This window comes from Panulirus ornatus, chromosome 57 (assembly GCF_036320965.1).
Source record: "Panulirus ornatus isolate Po-2019 chromosome 57, ASM3632096v1, whole genome shotgun sequence".
NCBI classification, from domain to species: Eukaryota; Metazoa; Arthropoda; class Malacostraca; order Decapoda; family Palinuridae; genus Panulirus; species Panulirus ornatus.
In genome coordinates, this window is record NC_092280.1 from 13,734,503 (window position 1) to 13,756,870 (window position 22,368).

The 22,368-nt window shown below is 41.7% G+C and overlaps 1 protein-coding gene across 1 annotated transcript in view; it reads left to right on the forward strand.

Moving 5' to 3' along the window:
- The window catches only part of LOC139766192 (pre-rRNA 2'-O-ribose RNA methyltransferase FTSJ3-like), a 54,148-nt gene that overhangs the window by 12,598 nt on the left and 19,182 nt on the right, over positions 1-22,368 (forward strand). Inside the window, exon 2 of the mRNA XM_071694464.1 lies at positions 6,366-6,529. Coding sequence (XP_071550565.1) covers positions 6,366-6,529 — 164 coding nt within the window. The remainder of the gene's footprint in view (positions 1-6,365; positions 6,530-22,368) is intronic.

Here is a 22,368-nt window from a genome sequence, read left to right on the forward strand (position 1 = left end):
GGGAAATAGTGCAAATGACTGGGAGATGTATAAAAGAAAGAGGCAGGAGGTCAAGAGAAGGGTGCAAGAGGTGAAAAAGAGGGCATATGAGAGATGGGGTGAGAGAGTTTCATTAAATTTTAGGGAGAATAAAAAGATGTTTTGAAAGGAGGTAAATAAAGTGCATAAGACAAGGGAATAAATGGGAACATTGGTGAAGCAGGCAAATGGGGAGGTAATAACAAGTAGTGTTGAAGTAAGAGGGAGATGGAGTGAGTATTTTGAAGATTTGTTGAATGTGTTTGATGATAGAGTGAAAGATATAGGGTGTTTTGGTCAAGGTGGTGTGCAAAGTGAGAGGGTCAGGGAGAATGATTTGGTAAACAGAGAAGAGGTGGTGAAAGCTTTGTGGAAGATGAAAGCAGACAAGACGGTGGGTTTGGATGGTATTGCAGTGGAATTTATTGAAAAAGGGGGTGACTGTTGTTTAGGGGTTGGTGACGATTTTCAATGTATGTATAGTTTATGGTGAAGTGCCTAAGGATTGGTGGAATGCATGCATAGTGCCATTGTACAAAGGCAGAACGGATAAAGGTGAGTGTTCAAATTACAGAGGTATAAATTAGTTGAGTATTGCTGGGAAATTATATGGGAGGGTATTGATTTAGAGGGTGAAGGCATGTACAGAGCATCAGATTGAGGAAGAGCAGTGTGGTTTCAGAAGTGGTGGAGGATGTGTGGATCAGGTGTTTGCTTTGAAGAATGTATGTGAAAATACTTAGAAAAACAAATGGATTTGTATGTAGCATTTATGGATCTGGAGAAGGCATATGATAGAGTTGATAGGGATGTTTTGTGGAAAGTATTAAGAATATATGGTTTGGGAGGTGAGTTGCTTGAAGCGATGAAAAGTTTTTATCGAAGATGTAAGGCATGTGTATGAGTAGGAAGAGAGGAAAGTGATTGGTTCCCAGTGAATGTAGGTTTGTGGCAGGGGTGTGTGATGTCTCCATGGTTGTTTGATTTGTTTATGGATGGGGTTGTTATGGAAGCAGAAGTGAGTCACAGGGTGGGGAAGGGGACGAAGGTTCTGGGAGCATTAAAAAATGTGTGTAAGGCGAGAACATTATCTTGGAGAGCAAAGATTGGTATGTTTGAAGGAATAGTGGTTCCAACAATGTTATATGGTTGCGAGGCATGCGCTATAGATAGGGTTGTGCGGAGGATGGTGAATGTGTTGGAAATGAAATGTTTTAGGACAATATGTGGTGTGAGGTGGTTTGATTGGGTAAGTAATGAAAGGGTAAGAGAGATTTGTGGTAATACAAAGACTGTGGTTAGGAGAGCAGAAGAGGGTGTATTGAAATGGTTCGGTCACTAGGAGAGAATGAGTGAGGAAAGATTGACAAAAAGGATGTATGTGTCAGAGGTGGAGGGAACAAGAAGTGGAAGACCAAATTGGAGGTGGAAGGATGGAGTGAAAAAGATTTTGAGTGAATGGTACCTAAAGATACAGGAAGGCGAAAGGCATGCAAGGAATAGAGTGAATTGTAATGATGTGGTTTACCGGGGTCGATGTGCTGTCAATGGATTGAACCAAGGCATGTGAAGTGTCTGGGGTAAACCATGGAAAGTTCTGTGGGGCCTGGATGTGGAAAGGGAGCTGTGGTTTCGGTGCATTATTACATGATAGCTAGAGACTGAGTGTGAACGAATGGGGCCTTTGTTGTCTTTTCCTAGCATTACCTTGCACACTTGAGGGGGGAGGGGGTTGTTATTACATGTGTGGCGGAGTGGCGATGGGAATGAATAAAGGCAGACAGTATGAATTATGTACACTTGTATATATGTATATGTCTGTGAGTGTATATACATGTATACTTTGAGATGCATAGGTATGTATATTTGCGTGTGTGGACGTGTATGTATATACATGTGTATGTGGGTGGGTTAGGCCATTCTTTCATGTGTTTCCTTGTGCTACCTCGCTAACGCGGGAGACAGCAACAAAGCAAAATGAATAAATAAATAGATAAATAATTATATATATTATTTTTTTTATTTTGCTTTGTTGCTGTCTCCCGCGTTTGCGAGGTAGCGCAAGGAAACAGACGAAAGAAATGGCCCAACCCACCCCCATACACATGTATATACACACACGTCCACACACGCAAATATACATACCTATACTTCTCAATGTACACATATATATACACACACAGACACATACATATATACCCATGAACACAATTCACACTGTCTGCCTTTATTCATTCCCATCGCCACCTCGCCACACATGGAATACTATCCCCCTCCCCCCTCATGTGTGCAGGGTAGCACTAGGAAAAGACAACAAAGGCCTCATTCGTTCGCACTCAATCTCTAGCTGTCATGCAATAATGCGCGAAACCACAGCTCCCTTTCCACATCCAGGTCCCACAGAACTTTCCATGGTTTACCCCAGATGCTTCACATGCCTTGATTCACTCCACTGACAGCACGTCAACCCCGGTATACCACATCGATCCAATTCACTCTATTCCTTGCCCGCCTTTCACCCTCCTGCATGTTCAGGCCCCGATCACTCAAAATCTTTTTCACTCCATCTTCCCACCTCCAATTTGGTCTCCCACTTCTCCTCGTTCCCTCCACCTCCGACACATATATCCTCTTGGTCAATCTTTCCTCACTCATTCTCTCCATGTGCCCAAACCATTTCAAAACACCCTCTTCTGCTCTCTCAACCACGCTCTTTTTATTTCCACACATCTCTCTTACCCTTACGTTACTTACTCGATCAAACCACCTCACACCACACATTGTCCTCAAACATCTCATTTCCAGCACATCCACCCTCCTGCGCACAACTCTATCCATAGCCCACGCCTTGCAACCATACAACATTGTTGGAACCACTATTCCTTCAAACATAGCCATTTTTGCTTTCCGAGATAATGTTCTCGACTTCCACACATTGTTCAAGGCTCCCAGGATTTTCGCCCCCTCCCCCACCCTATGATTCACTCCCGCTACCATGGTTCCATGAAAAGTTTTTATCGAGGATGTAAGGCATGTGTACGTGTAGGAAGAGAGGAAAGTGATTGGTTCTCAGTGAATGTAGGTTTGCGGCAGGGGTGTGTGATGTCTCCATGGTTGTTTAATTTGTTTATGGATGGGGTTGTTAGGGAGGTGAATGCAATAGTTTTGGAAAGAGGGGCAAGAATGAAGTCTGTTGTGGATGAGAGAGCTTGGGAAGTGAGTCAGTTGTTGTTCGCTGATGATACAGCGCTGGTGGCTGATTTATGTGAGAAACTGCAGAAGCTGGTGACTGAGTTTGGTAAAGTGTGTGAAAGAAGAAAGTTAAGAGTAAATGTGAATAAGAGCAAGGTTATTAGGTACAGTAGGGTTGAGGGTCAAGTCAGTTGGGAGGTAAATTTGAATGGAGAAAAACTGGAGGAAGTAAAGTGTTTTAGATATCTGGGAGTGGATCTGGCAGCAGATATATATTATTATATAATATATATGATATATGTGTAATATAATATATATTATTATTATTATTTTGCTTTGTCGCTGTCTCCCGCGTTTGTGAGGTAGCACAAGGAAACAGACAAACGAAATGGCCCAACCCACCCCCATACACATGTATATATACACATGTCCACACACGCAAATATACATACCTATACATCTCAATGTACACATATATATACACACACAGACACATACATATATACCCATGCACACAATTCACGCTGTCTGCCTTTATTCATTCCCATCGCCACCTCACCACACATGGAATACCATCCCCCTCCCCCCTCATGTGTGCGGGGTAGCACAAGGAAAAGACAACAAAGGCCTCTTTCGTTCACACGCAGTCTCTAGCTGTCATGCAATAATGCCCGAAACCACAGCTCCCTTTCCACATCCAGGCCCTACACAGCTTTCCATGGTTTACCCCAGACGCTTCACATGCCCTGATTCAATCCACTGACAGTGCGTCAACCCCGGTATACCACATCGATCCAATTCACTTTATTCCTTGCCCGCCTTTCACCCTCCTGCATGTTCAGGCCCCGATCACTCAAAATCTTTTTCACTCCATCTTTCCACCTCCAATTTGGTCTCCCACTTCTCCTCGTTCCCTCCACCTCCGACACATATATCCTCTTGGTCAATCTTTCCTCACTCATATAATATTTATTTAAATGAAAATAGATAAATATGAATATGATATATGGCATAACTGAGGTGGCCTTGAGTAGGTCTTCAGTTACCCATGCTGTTTCAGCTAACATATAAAGAATCTGCAGTAGTTCCACATTCCTTGCAGTTCTTAGGAAAAATATTTCCTCTTGATACATCCTCCAGCAGCAGATTTATATGACTTTTGGACATTCTCACTTTGAGCTGAGGTATTTGAGGAAAGGTGTATAAATCCATGTTATCACAGAGAAAGGGCTACACAACCAAAGGATAGGTATGAAATGAAACATGTCCCATTGACTTCCCATACCCTGTAAGTAAAGCAGCCATCCCGGCAATTGATGTGGAATGTATAAGATAAAAGATTTTTTTTTCTTTTTTTTTTTTTTTTGCCGCTGTCTCCCGCGTTTGCGAGGTAGCGCAAGGAAACAGACGAAAGAAATGGCCCAACCCACCCCCATACACATGTATATACATACGTCCACACATGCAAATATACATACCTACACAGCTTTCCATGGTTTACCCCAGACACTTCACATACCCTGATTCAATCCACTGACAGCATGTCAACCCCGGTATACCACATCGATCCAATTCACTCTATTCCTTGCCCTCCTTTCACCCTCCTGCATGTTCAGGCCCTGATCACACAAAATCTTTTTCACTCCATCTTTCCACCTCCAATTTGGTCTCCCACTTCTCGTTCCCTCCACCTCTGACACATATATCCTATTGGTCAATCTTTCCTCACTCATTCTCTCCATGTGCCCAAACCATTTCAAAACACCCTCTTCTGCTCTCTCAACCACGCTCTTTTTATTTCCACACATCTCTCTTACCCTTACGTTACTTACTCGATCAAACCACCTCACACCACACATTGTCCTCAAACATCTCATTTCCAGCACATCCATCCTCCTGCACACAACTCTATCCATAGCCCACACCTCGCAACCATACAACATTGTTGGAACCACTATTCCTTCAAACATACCCATTTTTGCTTTCCGAGATAATGTTCTCGACTTCCACACATTGTTCAAGGCTCCCAGGATTTTCGCCCCCTCCCCCACCCTATGATCCACTTCCACTTCCATGGTTCCATCTGCTGCCAGATCCACTCCCAGATATCTAAAACACTTTACTTCCTCCAGTTTTGCTCCATTCAAACTTACTTCCCAATTGACTTGACCCTCAACCCTACTGTACCTAATAACCTTGCTCTTATTCACATTTACTCTTAACTTTCTTCTTTCACACACTTTACCAAACTCAGTCACCAGCTTCTGCAGTTTCTCACTTGAATCAGCCACCAGCGCTGTATCATCAGCGAACAACAACTGACTCACTTCCCAAGCTCTCTCATCCCCAACAGACTTCATACTTGCCCCTCTTTCCAAAACTCTTGCATTCACCTCCCTAACAACCCCATCCATAAACAAATTAAACAACCATGGAGACATCACACACCCCTTCCGCAGACCTACATTCACTGAGAACCAATCACTTTCCTCTCTTCCTACACGTACACATGCCTTACATCCTCGATAAAAACTTTTCACTGCTTCTAACAACTTGCCTCTTACACCATATAATCTTAATACCTTCCACAGAGCATCTCTATCAACTCTATCATATGCCTTGTCCAGATCCATAAATGCTACATACAAATCCATTTGCTTTTCTAAGTATTTCTCACATACATTCTTCAAAGCAAACACCTGATCCACACATCCTCTACCACTTCTGAAACCACACTGCTCTTCCCCAATCTGATGCTCTGTACATGCCTTCACCCTCTCAATCAATACCCTCCCATAAAATTTACCAGGAATACTCAACAAACTTATACCTCTGTAATTTGAGCACTCACTCTTATCCCCTTTGCCTTTGTACAATGGCACTATAGATCTAAGATATTATTGTACATACAAATCTAAGATATAATTGTACATACTTATTTGTAAAGACTTTTTTCATTGTCATTTTTTGCTGTAATTACTGGTGTAGTATTCAATAATTTCAAGTAGGAAATATGCATCACTGACCAGAAGAAGTGTAGGTATAGGAGTGGAGTGTTCACTAGAAAATCTGGCTTCTGGAACATTTCAGTTTTTTGGGTTGCTTGATTTGGGATTGTCCGTCAGTAATGAGTTATTACTGCTTTTACTTGACAGGTCAAAACTGGTTGCATGATGCTTACCAACAGAACCTGCTTGTACTTCATTCTTTCAAGTTAGCATGTGAATTCCTACAGAAGGGAGGTTGTTTTGTGACCAAGGCCTTCCGATCCAAGGATTATTTCAACCTTGAATATATCTTTAGAAAACTCTTCAGGAAGGTGAGCAGTAGATTTATTAGTAAATATCCTTACAGGTGATCTTGACTAATAATAAAGTAAAATTCATCATTGATTTGTATAAACTTCATATTCGTTTTTCTTCTCTTAGCCAGAAGAATTTAGGACACATGCTTGAAACCCATCCATATTTTGTATTTTACTGTAATGAAAAATGTTCCAACATTTCAGGTGAACATCACTATTCAGGATTAACTAACCAGGTAAACATAGGTCTGGTGTGATGGTGGATCTTACAACACGTGGTTGTAATTCATGGGCTCTTGGTAAATAAGAGATTATATGTGCCCTGGTTCGTTATCAAGTCTATAGCTCTTACTTAAAGCCGAGACACATAGAATATTCACTTTAGTATTGGAGTACTGCAACCAGCAGCGAAAAGCCTACATTCCATTTTTCATATGAAAAAGGACAGCAGTAGTCCTTCCCTAGACCCTCTTCCTCAGTTGTCCTATCTTTTATATGTGAGCAGGTATAATCTTTGATAAACTACACTCTGATATCTGTCGTCGATAAAGTGCACTCTGATATCTGTCGTCCAGAGCTTAATACTTTGGCACATGATAGGTTACCAATACTTGGTGAAATGGCACTCATGTTTGTGGAAATTATCACCATTGTGAGAATCTCCTCCCATAGCTCAGATGTCTACACCTCACCACATTCCATTGTTTGCTGTTTTGAGTTTGAGGTGGTCATGCCTTTTGCTCTCCCAAGCTATTTTTGTATGTTTTCTCATTTGCATCCATTAGTTATCCCAGGTCTTGTAATGGATGTAGTGGTACAAGTGGTACTGAAAGAAAGCTAGTATGCTTAAAGTTGTGCAAAAGTAGAAATTTTACAAAAGTCTCAGAAAGGTAAGTGCATGACCTGTCCGAGAGTTTTGTCTTAGTTCTTTAACAACTTACAACAAAAAGTTTTGAAGTGATAGGTAACCGAAGTTCCTTCCTGAAAGTAATGTTAGTGAGGGTATTGATGAATATAGGGCAATGCCTGTACATGGGTCAAGTTCATCCATCCTTTATATATGTACTGCATGGTAGTTTAAGGAAAGCTACAGTGAAGTTGTATCTACTTTGGGCCCCACTTGAATGTGGAAAAGGTCAAGTGGTTTCATCTACATTCATAGGTAAGTGATCCTTGTAAATATCCCACTGGATGGTTGAAAAAGTCAAGTTGTCATGTCCTTTACCAGAAAATGAGAGGTAAGAAGTGAAGTTGTCTGCAGGTTAGGGTTACAGAATTTTGGAAAAGTTCATCAGAGGAAACCTTGACCATCACCTGTACCACTGTCGTTACTATCATAGCTATCACCATTTCTTCTGCTGCTGTTATCATTAACAATTACAACTACCTTCACCCCTGCTGTCATTGTTACTGCCAACCCCATCACCACCACCAGTATCATAACCATCATAACGTTCTTGAATATTGCCTTCACCATTATAAGATTCTCCCCCTCCTGCCCTTTATTTTTCATTGTTTAATTGCAAATATTTAAACTCATTCTTATTGCAAACCTTAGAGTTCCACCATCAGCAGATCATCAAGATTTTTTATGTTATTTATTAAACTTTGTCGCTGTCTCCCGCATTAGCGAGGTAGCGCAAGGAAACAGACGAAAGAATGGCCCAACCCATCCACATACACATGTATATACATACATGTCCACACACTCACATATACATACCTATACATCTCAATGTATACATATATATACACACACAGACATATACATATATACACATGTACATAATTAATACTGTCTGCCCTTATTCATTCCCGTCGCCACCCCACCACACATGAAATGACAACCCCCTCCCCCTGCATGTGCACGAGGAAAAGACAACAAAGGCCACATTCATTCACACTCATCTCTAGCTGTCATGTATAATGCACCGAACCACAGCTCCCTTTCCACATCCAGGCCCTACAAAACTTTCATGGTTTACCCCAGATGCTTCACATGCCCTGTTTAAATCCATTGACAGCACGTCGACCCTGGTATACCACATCGTTCCAATTCACTCCATTCCTTGCACGCCTTTCGCCCTCCTGCATGTTCAGGTCGCGATCACTCAAAATCTTTTTCACTCCATCTTTCCACCTCCAATTTGGTCTACCACTTCTCCTTGTTCCCTCCACCTCTGACACATATATCCTCTTGGTCAATCTTTCCTCACTCATTCTTTCCATGCGACCAAACCATTTCAAAACACCCTCTTCTGCTCTCTCAACCACACTTTTTATTACCACACATTTCTCTCACCCTTTCATTACTTACTCGATCAAACCACCTCAAAGCACATATCGTCCTCAAACATCTCATTTCCAGCACATCCATCCTCTTCCGCATAATACTATCTATAGCCCATGCCTCGCAACCATATAACATTGCTGGAACCACTATTCCTTCAAACATACCCATCTTTGCTTTCCAAGATAACGTTCTCGACTTCCATACATTTTTTAACACTCCCAGAACTTTTGCCCCCTCCCCCACCCTATGATTTACTTCCACTTCCATGGTTCCATCCGCTGCCAAATCCACTCCCAGATATCTAAAACACTTCACTTCCTCCAGTTTTTCTCCATTCAGACTTACCTCTCAATTGACTTCTCCCTCAACCCTATCGTATCTAATAACCTTGCTCTTATTCACATTTACTCTCAGCTCTCTTCTTTCACACACTTTACCAAACTCAGTCACCAGCTCCTGCAGTTTCTCACCCGAGTCAGCCACCAGCATTGTATCATCAGTGAACAACAGCTGACTCACTTCCCAAGCTCTCTCATCCACAACAGACTGCATACTTACCCTCTTTACAAAACTCTTGCTTTCACCTCCCTAAAAACCCCATCCATAAACAAATTAAACAACCATGGAGACATCACGCACCCCTGCCACAAACCAACATTCACTGAGAACCAGTCACTTTCCTCTCTATCTACTCGTACACATGTCTAACATCCTCAGTATAAACTTTTCACTGACTCTAACAACTTCCCTCCCACACCATATATTCTTAATACCTTCCACAGAGCATCTCTATTAACTCTGTCATATGCCTTCTCCAGATCTATAAATGCTACATACAAATCCTTCTTTTTTTTTAAGTATTTTCTCACATACATTCTTCAAAGCAAACACCTGATCCACACATCCTCTACCACTTCTGAAACCACACTGCTCTTCCCCAATCTGATGCTCTGTACATGCCTTCACCTTCTCAATCAATACCTTCCCATATGATTTCCCAGGAATACTCAACAAACTTATACCTCTGTAGTTTGAGCACTCACTTTTATCCCCTTTGCCTTTGTACAATGGCACTATGCAAGCATTCTGCCAATCCTCAGGCACCTCACCATGAGTCATACATACATTAAATAACCTTACCAACCAGTCAACAATACAGTCACCCCCTTTTTTAATAAATTCCACTGCAATACCATCCAAACCCGCTGCCTTGCCGGCTTTCATTATCATGAAGATACAAACACAAAATTCCACCACTTAGTGAATGAATTAAGATATGAACTTTTAGATGACTTTTATTCACTTCGAATTAGTTGTTCAGAGATGTGCAGTTTTAAATTATTTTAATGCAGCACCTCTCATCCATGACCTCTCCTCTACTCTGGAATTCCTGCTGTATATCTCCTGCAGCATTAAGATGGTCAAATAGTGTGATGATATGTATTTTCTGTAAGAGTAAGTGCAGGACAGTTTAGGTGACATTAAATGTGCAGTTTTCAGTATGGATGTTGCATCTTGGAATTTAAGGCTTATAAGGTAATTTTAATCAGTGATGTAGATTAGATAGTGGCCAGAGTTTAGATGAGAAAGTGTAACTTCTATATGTGGGGGGAACATGGTTTCAGATGTGCAATAGTACTTTCTTTTTTTTTTCTTTAATGAGAGGAGTGGAGTTTACGCTTCGTTATTTTCTGTTATCACACAGCTTCTTTAATTTATCTTTGCTCTCTGCATTAACCATGTTCTTCTCCCTCCATCCATCACTAAGATTCTTAATCTAACTCAGGGATTGGTTGTTAGTTGGTAGGCAGCCACCGACCAGAAACATATATTACCTGTAATACCCGCTAGGGTATCAGGAGGGTTGGTGATAGCTTTGTAGTGAGCCAGCACTTCAGTAGTTATCAAGTTGCACTTCTCTGACCTGGGCAGCTGTCTTTTCTTTATGCCTCACCCACTCATGGACTGTTAGCATTCTGTCCACAAGCATACAGTCTCTCTTCTCTTTGTCTTGCTTAACTCTTTACAACCTCTAACTCGCACAACTAATTTTTCCTAACTCTAGATTTTCTTGTGGTGAGTGCTATGCACTATCCCTGTCTTTTATCAAAGTGGTTGGAGCAATAGATAGAAGTAGTAGGCAGGAACATTAGATAGAAGTAGTAGGTTGAAACTTTAGGCAAAAACATTATTTAAGCACACAGGTAGACACATGAGGTAGGGACATTAAATATGAACCTCAGGAAACACTGCGCTAGAGATTCCCCTTGCCATTGGCCTGTTAAAGATGAGGCAAAAAAGACCAAGAAGTTGCATTGGTGTATGCCAGTAATGGAGCCCCTTTTGCAATGGCCACCCCCTTGAGGGAGTTCCCAGAGGGAATGGTTGTCAGAGATATAGATAGATATGAAGTAATTTGGATGGGAAAGATCTGATGCTGTTATGAAGAATTGAGTTTTAACATACTGAGATAGCATTGTATTTAGAGGATCTTTAGTTTTCTTGTGTTGGTGTTGAGTATTTGTTATTGCTAAGTAGCAAGCAGTTGTTCTGAGTGCTCTGTTTTGTGTGGTTTGTTGCTGTTATACAGGTTGAGTACCCCTTATTCAAAATGCCTGGGACCAGAAGTGTTTTGGATTTTGGATTTTTTCAGATTTTGGAATATTTGCAAATACATAATGAGATGTGGAAAACTGGATAATATGGGAAAAAACAGGATAGAGCTGAGACACCTCAATGTTTTGACCGTTCAATGGTTTTCCTCAGGAGATACTGATTCCAGCATTCGGTGGGACTGTGTTCCTTAACAAGTGATGGTCACCTGGTTGGATGCCTTGGCATGTCGCTCTCTGATTGGATCACTTGTCCTGCTGCGTCCACCCATTCAGAATAATCTCTGCTGCTTTATGTGACCAGCAAATGAACCCAGACCTTTTGTTTATATTGTTCTTGATCCCTTCCTCTAGGTAAGCTCTCACCCTATCACTAAACGGTTTGTCACTTGCCTTTAGCTGCTTAGGCATCTTCTGTTTAGTGATAGTTTGACAGTTTATGTAGAGTAAGGGATCAGTTTTCCAAAGAGTTTAGATACTGAGGACAGAAGGGATGTAGATTTGTAGGAGGATGGGAATTTGGGTGGTATGGAGAGATTTATTATGAGTATTATGTTGGCATTATTTCAGATTCTAGAAAGTTGATTGTGTAGCCAAAATTGGTTGAAGATACCTGTAAATCCTTGGATTGTGACTAAGCCAAAGTGTTCCATGTAAAAAGATTGATATGTTGTCAGGGCCTGTTGGATGAGAATTAAAACTAAGGTTTTTAATTGCATTGCATGTTTCAGTGGATGAGCGTTTGTTTCTGATTTTACTTTTTGTAGATTTTTTATGACTTTAATGTGTAGGGAATGGTTAGTTTGTGGCTGATTTTAAGTAGTTTTTCATGAGCATGTTTGCATGTTTTTTGGGAAAAACAATTGATACAACAACTTATTTGGTATAGGGATGTGGAAGGAGACCCACCCCAGGTATGTGAACAGTACTTCATTCTAGGATGCATTAAAAACCTTTGTGTATGAAACAGCTGCTCATGAGAAATGATTACAGTACCTAGACTGCACCTACAGCTTTTGAGAAGCAAACTTTATGATGATTATATGGGATTTCCAGGTTAGACTGGGGGTTGTGGCTGCCCCCAATGTGCTTATTACAAGTTTGACTTGTGATATTTGAAATGGAACAGAGGAAAATGACTGATTCTTAGATAGATATATAGGAAGAAATTGCATTTTAGTGCATGTGAATTTAACTACATTACTGCTTCCTCATTTTGAGATGATGCACAAATCCACATGAAGTGAGGAAATATATCTAGTATAAGTAAGTGAATGAACATTAGAAGAGACAATGAGTTGAAGTGTGTAAAGGGAAATGTTTAGTATGGTAGTGAACAGGGTTAGAAATAGGAATGATTTTAATGCAAAGGTGAGAAATGTGGCAGTTGAGGGAATAATTGGTGTACATGGGGGTGTTCAGTGTTGTAAATGGAAATGGTGAAGAGCTTGTAGATTTATGTGCTGAAAAAGGACTGGTGATTGGGAATACCTGGTTTAAAAGAGAGATATACATAAGTATACGTATGTAAGTAGGAGATATGGCCAGAGAGCATTATTGGATTATGTGTTAATTGATAGGTGTGCAAAAGAGAGACTTTTGGATGTTAATGTGCTGAGAGGTGCAACTGGAGGGATGTTTGATCATTGTGTTGTCGAGGTGAAGAAGGTTAAGATTTGTAGAGGTTTTCAGAAAAGAAGAGAGAATGTTTGGGTGAAAAGAGTGGTAAGAGTAAGTGAGCTTGGGAAGGGGACTTGTGTGAGGAAGTACCAGGAGAGACTGAGTACAGAATGGAAAAAGGTGAGAAAGGAGGTAAGGGGAGTGGGGGAGGACTGGGATGTATTTAGGGAAGCAGTGATGGGTTGCGCAAAAGATGCTTGTGGCATGAGAAGCGTGGGAGGTGGGCAGATTAGAAAGGGGAGTGAGTGGTGGGATGAAGAAGTAAGATTATTAGTGAAATAGAAGAGAGAGGCATTTGGACGATTTTTTCAGGGAAATAATGCAATTGAGTGGGAGATGTATAAAAGAAAGAGACAGGAGGTCAAGAGAAAGGTCCAAGAGGCGAAAAAGAGGGCAAATGAAAGTTGGGGTGAGAGAGTATCATTAAATTTAGGGAAGATAAATAGATGTTTTAGAAGGAGGTAAATAAAGTGCGTAAGACAAGGGAACAAATAGGAACTTCAGTGAAGGGTGTTAATGGGGAGGTGATAACAGGTAGTGTTGATGTGAGAAGGAGATGAGGTGAGTATTTTGAAGATTTGTTGAATGTGTTTGATGATAGAGTGGCAAATATAGAGTGTTTTGGTCGAGGTGGTGTGCAAAGTTGAGAGGGTTAGGGAAAATGATTTGATAAACAGAGAGTAGGTAGTAAAAGCTTTGCGGAAGATGAAAGCCAGCAAGGCAGGGGGTTTGGATGCTATTGCCGTAGAATTTATTAAAAAAGGGGTGACTGTATTGTTGACTTGTTGGTAAGGTTAATTAATGTATGTATGACTCATGGTGAGGTGCCTGAGGAATGGTGGAATGCTTGCATATTGCCATTGTACAAAGGCAAAGGGGATAGAAGTGAGTGCTCAAATTACAAAGGTATAAGTTTGTTGAGTATTTCTGGTAAATTATATGGGAGGGTATTGATTGAGAGGGTGAAGGCATGTACAGAGCATCATATTGGGGAAGAGCAGTGTGGTTTCAGAAGTGGTAGAGGGGAGGATGTGTGGATCAGGTGTTTGCTATGAAGAATGTATGTGAGAAATACCTAGGAAAGTAAATGGATTTGTATGTAGCATTTATGGATCTGGAGAAGGCATATGATAGAGTTGATAGAGATGCTCTGTGGAATGTATTAAGAATATATGGTGTGGGAGGCAAGTTGTTAGAAGCAGTGAAAAGTTTTTATTGAGGATGTAAGACATGTGCATGTGTAGGAAGAGAGGAAAGTGATTGGTTCTCAGTGAATGTAGGTTTGCGGCAGGGGTGTGTGATGTCTCCATGGTTGGTTAATTTGTTTATGGATGGGGTTGTTATGGAGTTGAATTCAAGAGTTTTGGAAAGAATACAGTCTGGTGTGGGTGAGAGAGATATTGGGAAGTGAGTCAGTTGTTCTTCACTGATGATACAGCGCTGTTGGCTGATTCGGATGAGAAACTGCAGAAGCTGGTGACTGACTTTGGTACAGTGTGTGAAAGGAGAAAGTTGAGAGTAAATGTGAATAATAGCAAGGTTATTAGGTACAGTAGGGTTGAGGGTCAAGTCAACTGGGAGGTAAGTTTGAATGGAGAAAAACTGGAGGAAGTGAAGTGTTTTAGATATGTGGGAGTGGATTTGGCAGCGGATGGAACCATGGAAGCGGAAGTGGATCATAGGGTGGGGGAGGGGGCGAAAAATTCTGGGAACGTTAAAGAATGTGTGGAAGTCGAGAACATTATCTCGGAAAGCAAAAATGGGTATGTTTGAAGGAATAGTGGTTCCAACAATGTTATTTGGTTGCGAGTTGTGGCCTATGGATAGAGTTGTGCGCAGGAGGGTGGATGTGCTGGAAATGAGATGTTTGAGGACAATATGTGGTGTGAGGTGTTTGATCGAGTAAGTAATAATAGGGTAAGAGAGATCTATGGTAATAAAAAGAGTGTGGTTGAGAGAGCAGAAGAGGGTGTTTTGAAATGGTTTGGTCACATGGAGAGAATGAGTGAGGAAAGATTGACCATGAGGATATATGTGTCAGAGGTGGAGGGAACTAGGAGAAGTGGGAGACCAAATTAGAGGTGGAAAGATGGAGTGAAAAAGATTTTGAGTGATTGGGGCCTGAACATGCAGGAGGGTGGAAGGCGTGCAAGGAATAGAGTGAATTGAAACGATGTGGTATACTGGGTCAATGTGCTGTTAATGGATTGAACCAGGGCTTGTGAAGCATCTAGGGTAAACCATGGAAAGTTCTCTGGGGCCTGGATGTGGAAAGGGAGCTGTGGTTTCGGTACATTATTACATGACAGCTAGAGACTGAGTGTGAACGAATGTGGCCTTTGTTTTCTTTTCCTAGTGCTACCTCGCACACATGAGGGGGGAGGGGGTTGTTATTTCATGTGTGGCGAGGTGGCGATGGGAATTAATAAAGGCAGACAGTATGAATTATGTACATGTGTATATATGTATATGTCTGTGTGTGTATATATATGTATACGTTGAGATGTATAGGTATGTATATTTGCGTGTGTGGACGTGTATGTATATACATGAGTATGTGGGTGGGTTGGGCCATTCTTTCGTATGTTTCCTTGCGCTACCTCGCTAACGCGGGAGACAACGACAAAGCAAAATAAACTAATGAAAATAGGTGAGAACAATGGAAGTAAGGGGAGTGGGGGAGGAATGGGATGTATTTAGGGAATCAGTGATGGATTGCGCAAAAGATACTTGTGGCATGAGAAGAGTGGGAGGTGGGTTGATTAGAAAGGGTAGTGAGTGGTGGGATGAAGAAGTAAGATTATTAGTGAAAGAGAAGAGAGAGGCATTTGGACGATTTTTGCAGGGAAAAAATGCAGTTGAGTGGGAGATGTATAAAAGAAAGAGACAGGTCAAGAGAAAGGTGCAAGAGGTGAAAAAGAGGGCAAATGAGAGTTGGGGTGAGAGAGTATCATTAAATTTTAGGGAGAATAAAAAGATGTTCTGGAAGGAGGTAAATAAAGTGTGTAAGACAAGGGAGCAAATGGGAACTTCAGTGAAGGGCGCAAATGGGGAGGTGATAACAAGTAGTGGTGATGTGAGAAGGAGATGGTGTGAGTATTTTGAAGGTTTGTTGAATGTGTTTGATGATAGAGTGGCAGATATAGGATGTTTTGGTCGAGGTGGTGTGCAAAGTGAGAGGGTTAGGGAAAATGATTTGGTAAACAGAGAAGAGGTAGTAAAAGCTTTGCGGAAGATGAAAGCCAGCAAGGCAGCAGGTTTGGATGGTATTGCAGTGGAATTTATTAAAAAAGGGGGTGACTGTATTATTGACTGGTTGGTAAGGTTATTTAATGTATGTATGACTCATGGTGAGGTGCCTGAGGATTGGCGGAATGCATGCATAGTGCCATTGTACAAAGGCAAAGGGGATAAGAGTGAGTGCTCAAATTACAGAGGTATAAGTTTGTTGAGTATTCCTGGTAAATTACATGGGAGGGTATTGATTGAGAGGGTGAAGGCATGTACAGAGCATCAGATTGGGGAAGAGCAGTGTGGTTTCAGAAGTGGTAGAGGATGTGTGGATCAGGTGTTTGCTTTGAAGAATGTATGTGAGAAATACTTAGAAAAGCAAATGGATTTGTTTGTAGCATTTATGGATCTGGACAAGGCATATGATAGAGTTGATAGAGATGCTCTGTGGAAGGTATTAAGAATATATGGTGTGGGAGGCAAGTTGTTAGAAGCAGTGAAAAGTTTTTATCGAGGATGTAAGGCATGTGTACGTGTAGGAAGAGAGGAAAGCGATTGGTTCTCAGTGAATGTAGGTTTGCGGCAGGGGTGTGTGATGTCTCCATGGTTGTTTAATTTGTTTATGAATGGTGTTGTTAGGGAGGTAAATGCAAGAGTTTTGGAAAGAGGGGCAAGTATGAAGTCTGTTGGGGATGAGAGAGCTTGGGAAGTGAGTCAGTTGTTGTTCGCTGATGATACAGCGCTGGTGGCTGATTCATGTGAGAAACTGCAGAAGCTGGTGACTGAGTTTGGTAAAGTGTGTGAAAGAAGAAAGTTAAGAGTAAATGTGAATAAGAGCAAGGTTATTAGGTACAGTAGGGTTGAGGGTCAAGTCAATTGGGAGGTGAGTTTGAATGGAGAAAAACTGGAGAAAGTGAAGTGTTTTAGATATCTGGGAGTGGATCTGGCAGCGGATGGAACCATGGAAGCGGAAGTGGATCATAGGGTGGGGGAGGGGGCGAAAATTCTGGGAGCCTTGAAGAATGTGTGGAAGTCGAGAACATTGTCTCGGAAAGCAAAAATGGGTATGTTTGAAGGAATAGTGGTTCCAACAATGTTGTATGGTTGCAAGGCGTGGACTATGGATAGAGTTGTGCGCAGGAGGATGGATGTGCTGGAAATGAGATGTTTGAGGACAATGTGTGGTGTGAGGTGGTTTGATCGAGTAAGTAACGTAAGGGTAAGAGAGATGTGTGGAAATAAAAAGAGCGTGGTTGAGAGAGCAGAAGAGGGTGTTTTGAAATGGTTTGGTCACATGGAGAGAATGAGTGAGGAAAGATTGACCAAGAGGATATATGTGTCGGAGGTGGAGGGAACGAGGAGAAGAGGGAGACCAAATTGGAGGGTAAAGGGAAAGAGTGGTTTGGGAATGTCTGGGGAGTAAAGTCAGGGGTTAGTGAGAGGACAAGAGCAAGGGAAGGAGTAGCAATACTCCTGAAAGAGGAGTTGTGGGAGTATGTGATTGAATGTAAGAAAGTAAATTCTCGATTAATATGGGTAAAACTGAAAGTTGATGGAGAGAGGTGGGTGATTATTGGTGCATATTCACCTGGGCATGAGAAGAAAGATCATGAGAGGCAAGTGTTTTGGGAGCAGCTGAATGAGTGTGTTAGTGGTTTTGATGCACGAGACCGTGTAATAGTGATGGGTGATTTGAATGCAAAGGTGAGTAATGTGGCAGTTGAGGGAATAATTGGTATACATGGGATGTTCAGTGTTGTAAATGGAAATGGTGAAGAGCTCGTAGATTTATGTGCTGAAAAAGGACTGATGATTGGGAATACCTGGTTTAAAAAGCGAGATATACATAAGTATACTTATGTGAGTAGGAGAGATGGCCAGAGAGCGTTATTGGATTACGTGTTAATTGATAGGCGTGCGAAAGAGAGACTTTTGGATGTTAATGTGCTGAGAGGTGCAACTGGAGGGATGTCTGATCATTATCTTGTGGAGGCTAAGGTGAAGATTTGTATGGGTTTTCAGAAAAGAAGAGTGAATGTTGGGGTGAAGAGGGTGGTGAGAGTAAGTGAGCTTGAGAAGGAGACCTGTGTGAGGAAGTACCAGGAGAGACTGAGTACAGAATGGAAAAAGGTGAGAACAATGGAAGCAAGGGGAGTGGGGGAGGAATGGGATGTATTTAGGGAATCAGTGATGGATTGCGCAAAAGGTGCTTGTGGCATGAGAAGAGTGGGAGGTGGGTTGATTAGAAAGGGTAGTGAGTGGTGGGATGAAGAAGTAAGATTATGAGTGAAAGAGAAGAGAGAGGCATTTGGACGATTTTTGCAGGGAAAAAATGCAATTGAGAGGGAGATGTATAAAAGAAAGAGACAGGAGGTCAAGAGAAAGGTGCAAGAGGTGAAAAAAAAGGGCAAATGAGAGTTGGGGTGAGAGAGTATCATTAAATTTTAGGGAGAATAAAAAGATGTTCTGGAAGGAGGTAAATAAAGTGCGTAAGACAAGGGAGCAAATGGGAACTTCAGTGAAGGGCACAAATGGGGAGGTGATAACAAGTAGTGGTGATGTGAGAAGGAGATGGAGTGAGTATTTTGAAGGTTTGTTGAATGTGTTTGATGATAGAGTGGCAGATATAGGGTGTTTTGGTCGAGGTGGTGTGCAAAGTGAGAGGGTTAGGGAAAATGATTTGGTAAATAGAGAAGAGGTAGTGAAAGCTTTGCGGAAGATGAAAGCCGGCAAGGCAGCAGGTTTGGATGGTATTGCAGTGGAATTTATTAAAAAAGGGGGTGACTGTATTGTTGACTGGTTGGTAAGGTTATTTAATGTATGTATAACTCATGGTGAGGTGCCTGAGGATTGGCGGAATGCGTGCATAGTGCCATTGTACAAAGGCAAAGGGGATAAGAGTGAGTGCTCAAATTACAGAGGTATAAGTTTGTTGAGTATTCCTGGTAAATTATATGGGAGGGTATTGATTGAGAGGGTGAAGGCATGTACAGAGCATCAGATTGGGGAAGAGCAGTGTGGTTTCAGAAGTGGTAGAGGATGTGTGGATCAGGTGTTTGCTTTGAAGAATGTATGTGAGAAATACTTAGAAAAGCAAATGGATTTGTATGTAGCATTTATGGATCTGGAGAAGGCATATGATAGAGTTGATAGAGATGCTCTGTGGAAGGTATTAAGAATATATGGTGTGGGAGGAAAGTTGTTAGAAGCAGTGAAAAGTTTTTATCGAGGATGTAAGGCATGTGTACGTGTAGGAAGAGAGGAAGTGATTGGTTCTCAGTGAATGTAGGTTTGCGGCAGGGGTGTGTGATGTCTCCATGGTTGTTTAATTTGTTTATGGATGGGGTTGTTAGGGAGGTAAATGCAAGAGTTTTGGAAAGAGGGGCAAGTATGAAGTCTGTTGGGGAGGAGAGAGCTTGGGAAGTGAGTCAGTTGTTGTTCGCTGATGATACAGCGCTGGTGGCTGATTCATGTGAGAAACTGCAGAAGCTGGTGACTGAGTTTGGTAAAGTGTGTGGAAGAAGAAAGTTAAGAGTAAATGTGAATAAGAGCAAGGTTATTAGGTACAGTAGGGTTGAGGGTCAAGTCAATTGGGAGGTGAGTTTGAATGGAGTAAAACTGGAGGAAGTGAAGTGTTTTAGATATCTGGGAGTGGATCTGGCAGCGGATGGAACCATGGAAGAGAGGAAAGCGATTGGTTCTCAGTGAATGTAGGTTTGCGGCAGGGGTGTGTGATGTCTCCATGGTTGTTTAATTTGTTTATGGATGGTGTTGTTAGGGAGGTAAATGCAAGAGTTTTGGAAAGAGGGGCAAGTATGAAGTCTGTTGGGGATGAGAGAGCTTGGGAAGTGAGTCAGTTGTTGTTCGCTGATGATACAGCGCTGGTGGCTGATTCATGTGAGAAACTGCAGAAGCTGGTGACTGAGTTTGGTAAAGTGTGTGAAAGAAGAAAGTTAAGAGTAAATGTGAATAAGAGCAAGGTTATTAGGTACAGTAGGGTTGAGGGTCAAGTCAATTGGGAGGTGAGTTTGAATGGAGAAAAACTGGAGGAAGTGAAGTGTTTTAGATATCTGGGAGTGGATCTGGCAGCGGATGGAAACATGGAAGCGGAAGTGGATCATAGGGTGGGGGAGGGGGCATGATTTCCCTGCAAAAATCATCCAAATGCCTCTCTCTTCTCTTTCACTAATCTTACTCCTTCATCCCACCACTCGCTACCCTGTCTAATCTGCCCGCTTCCTATGCTTCTCATGTCACAAGCATTTCTTGTGCAAGCCATCACTGCTTCCCTAAATACATCCCATTCCTCCCCCACTCCCCTTACCTCCTTTGTTCTCACCTTTTTCCATTCTGTGTTCAGTCTCTCCTGGTACTTCCTCACACAAGTCGTCTTCCCAATCTCACTTACTCTCACCACTCTCTTCACCCCAACATTCTCTCTTCTTTTCTGAAAACCTCTACAATGCTTCATCTTCGCCTCCACAAGATAATGATCAGACATCCCTCCAGTTGCACCTCTCAGCACATTAACATATAAAAGTCTCTCTTTCGGCTGCTTATCAATTAACACGTAATCCAATAACGCTCTCTGGCCATCTCTTCTACTTACGTTTGTATGCTTATGTATATCTCTCTTTTAAACCAGGTATTTCCAATATCCAGTCCTTTTTCAGCACATAAATCTACAAGACGTTCACCATTTCCATTTACAACACTGAACACCCCATATACACCAATTATTCCCTCAACTGCCACATTACTCACCTTTGCATTTAAATCACCCATCACTATAACCCGGTCTTGTGCATCAAAACTACTAACACAGTCATTCAGCTGCTCCCAAAACACTTGCCTCTCTTGATCTTTCTTCTCATGCCCAGGTGCATATGCACCAGTAATCACCCATCTCTTTCCATCCACTTTCAGTTTTACCCATATCAATCTAGAACTTACTCTCTTACACTCTATTGCATACTCCCACCACTCCTGTTTCAGTAGTGCCACTCCTTCCCTTACTTTCGTCCTCTCACTAACCCCTGACTTTACTCCCAAGACATTCCCAAACCACTCTTCACCTTTACCCTCTACCTCTGACACATATATCCTCTTTGTCAATCTTTCCTCTCTTTTTCTCTCCATGTGATAAAACTATTTCAATACACTCTCTTCTGCTCTCTCAAACACAGTCTTTAATACCACACATATCTCTTACTCTTTCATTACTTACTCGATGAAACCACCTTTAACCACATATTTTCCTCAAACGTTTTATTTCCAAAACATCCACTCTTATCCACACAACCCTATCTATAACCCATGCCTCTCAACCATATAACATTTTTGGAACCACTTTTCCTTCAAACATACCCATTTTTGCTTTCCGAGATAATGTTCTTGCTTTCGACACACTCTTCAACGCTCTTAGAACCTTCACCCCCTCCCACACTCTTTGACTCATTTCCGCTTCTATGGTTCCATCCGCTGTTAAATCCACTCCCAGATATATTAAACACTTCATTTCCTCCAGTTATTCTCCATTCAAACTTAATTCCCAATTGACTTGTCTCTCAACCCTACTGTACCTCATAACCTTGCTCTTATTCACATTTACTCAGTTTTCGTCTGTCACACAATTTACCAAAATCTGTCACCAGCTTTAACAGTTTCTCATCTGAATCTGCCAACAGCACTGTATCATCAGCTGATTCACTTCCCAATCCCTCCAATCCACAACAGTCTGTATACTTACTCCTCTCTTCAAAACCCTTGCATTCACCTCCCTAACAACCCCATCCATAAACAAATGAAACATCCATGGAGATGTCTCGCACCCTTGCCGCAAACCGACATTCACTGGGAACCAATCACTTTCCTCTCTTCCTACTCATACACATGCCTTACATCCTCAATAAAAACTTTTCACTGCTTCTAGCAACTTACCTCCCACACCAAATTCTCTTAATTCCTTCCACAGAGCATCTCTATGAACTCTTATCATATGCCCTCTCCAGATCCATAAATGCTACATACAGATCCAT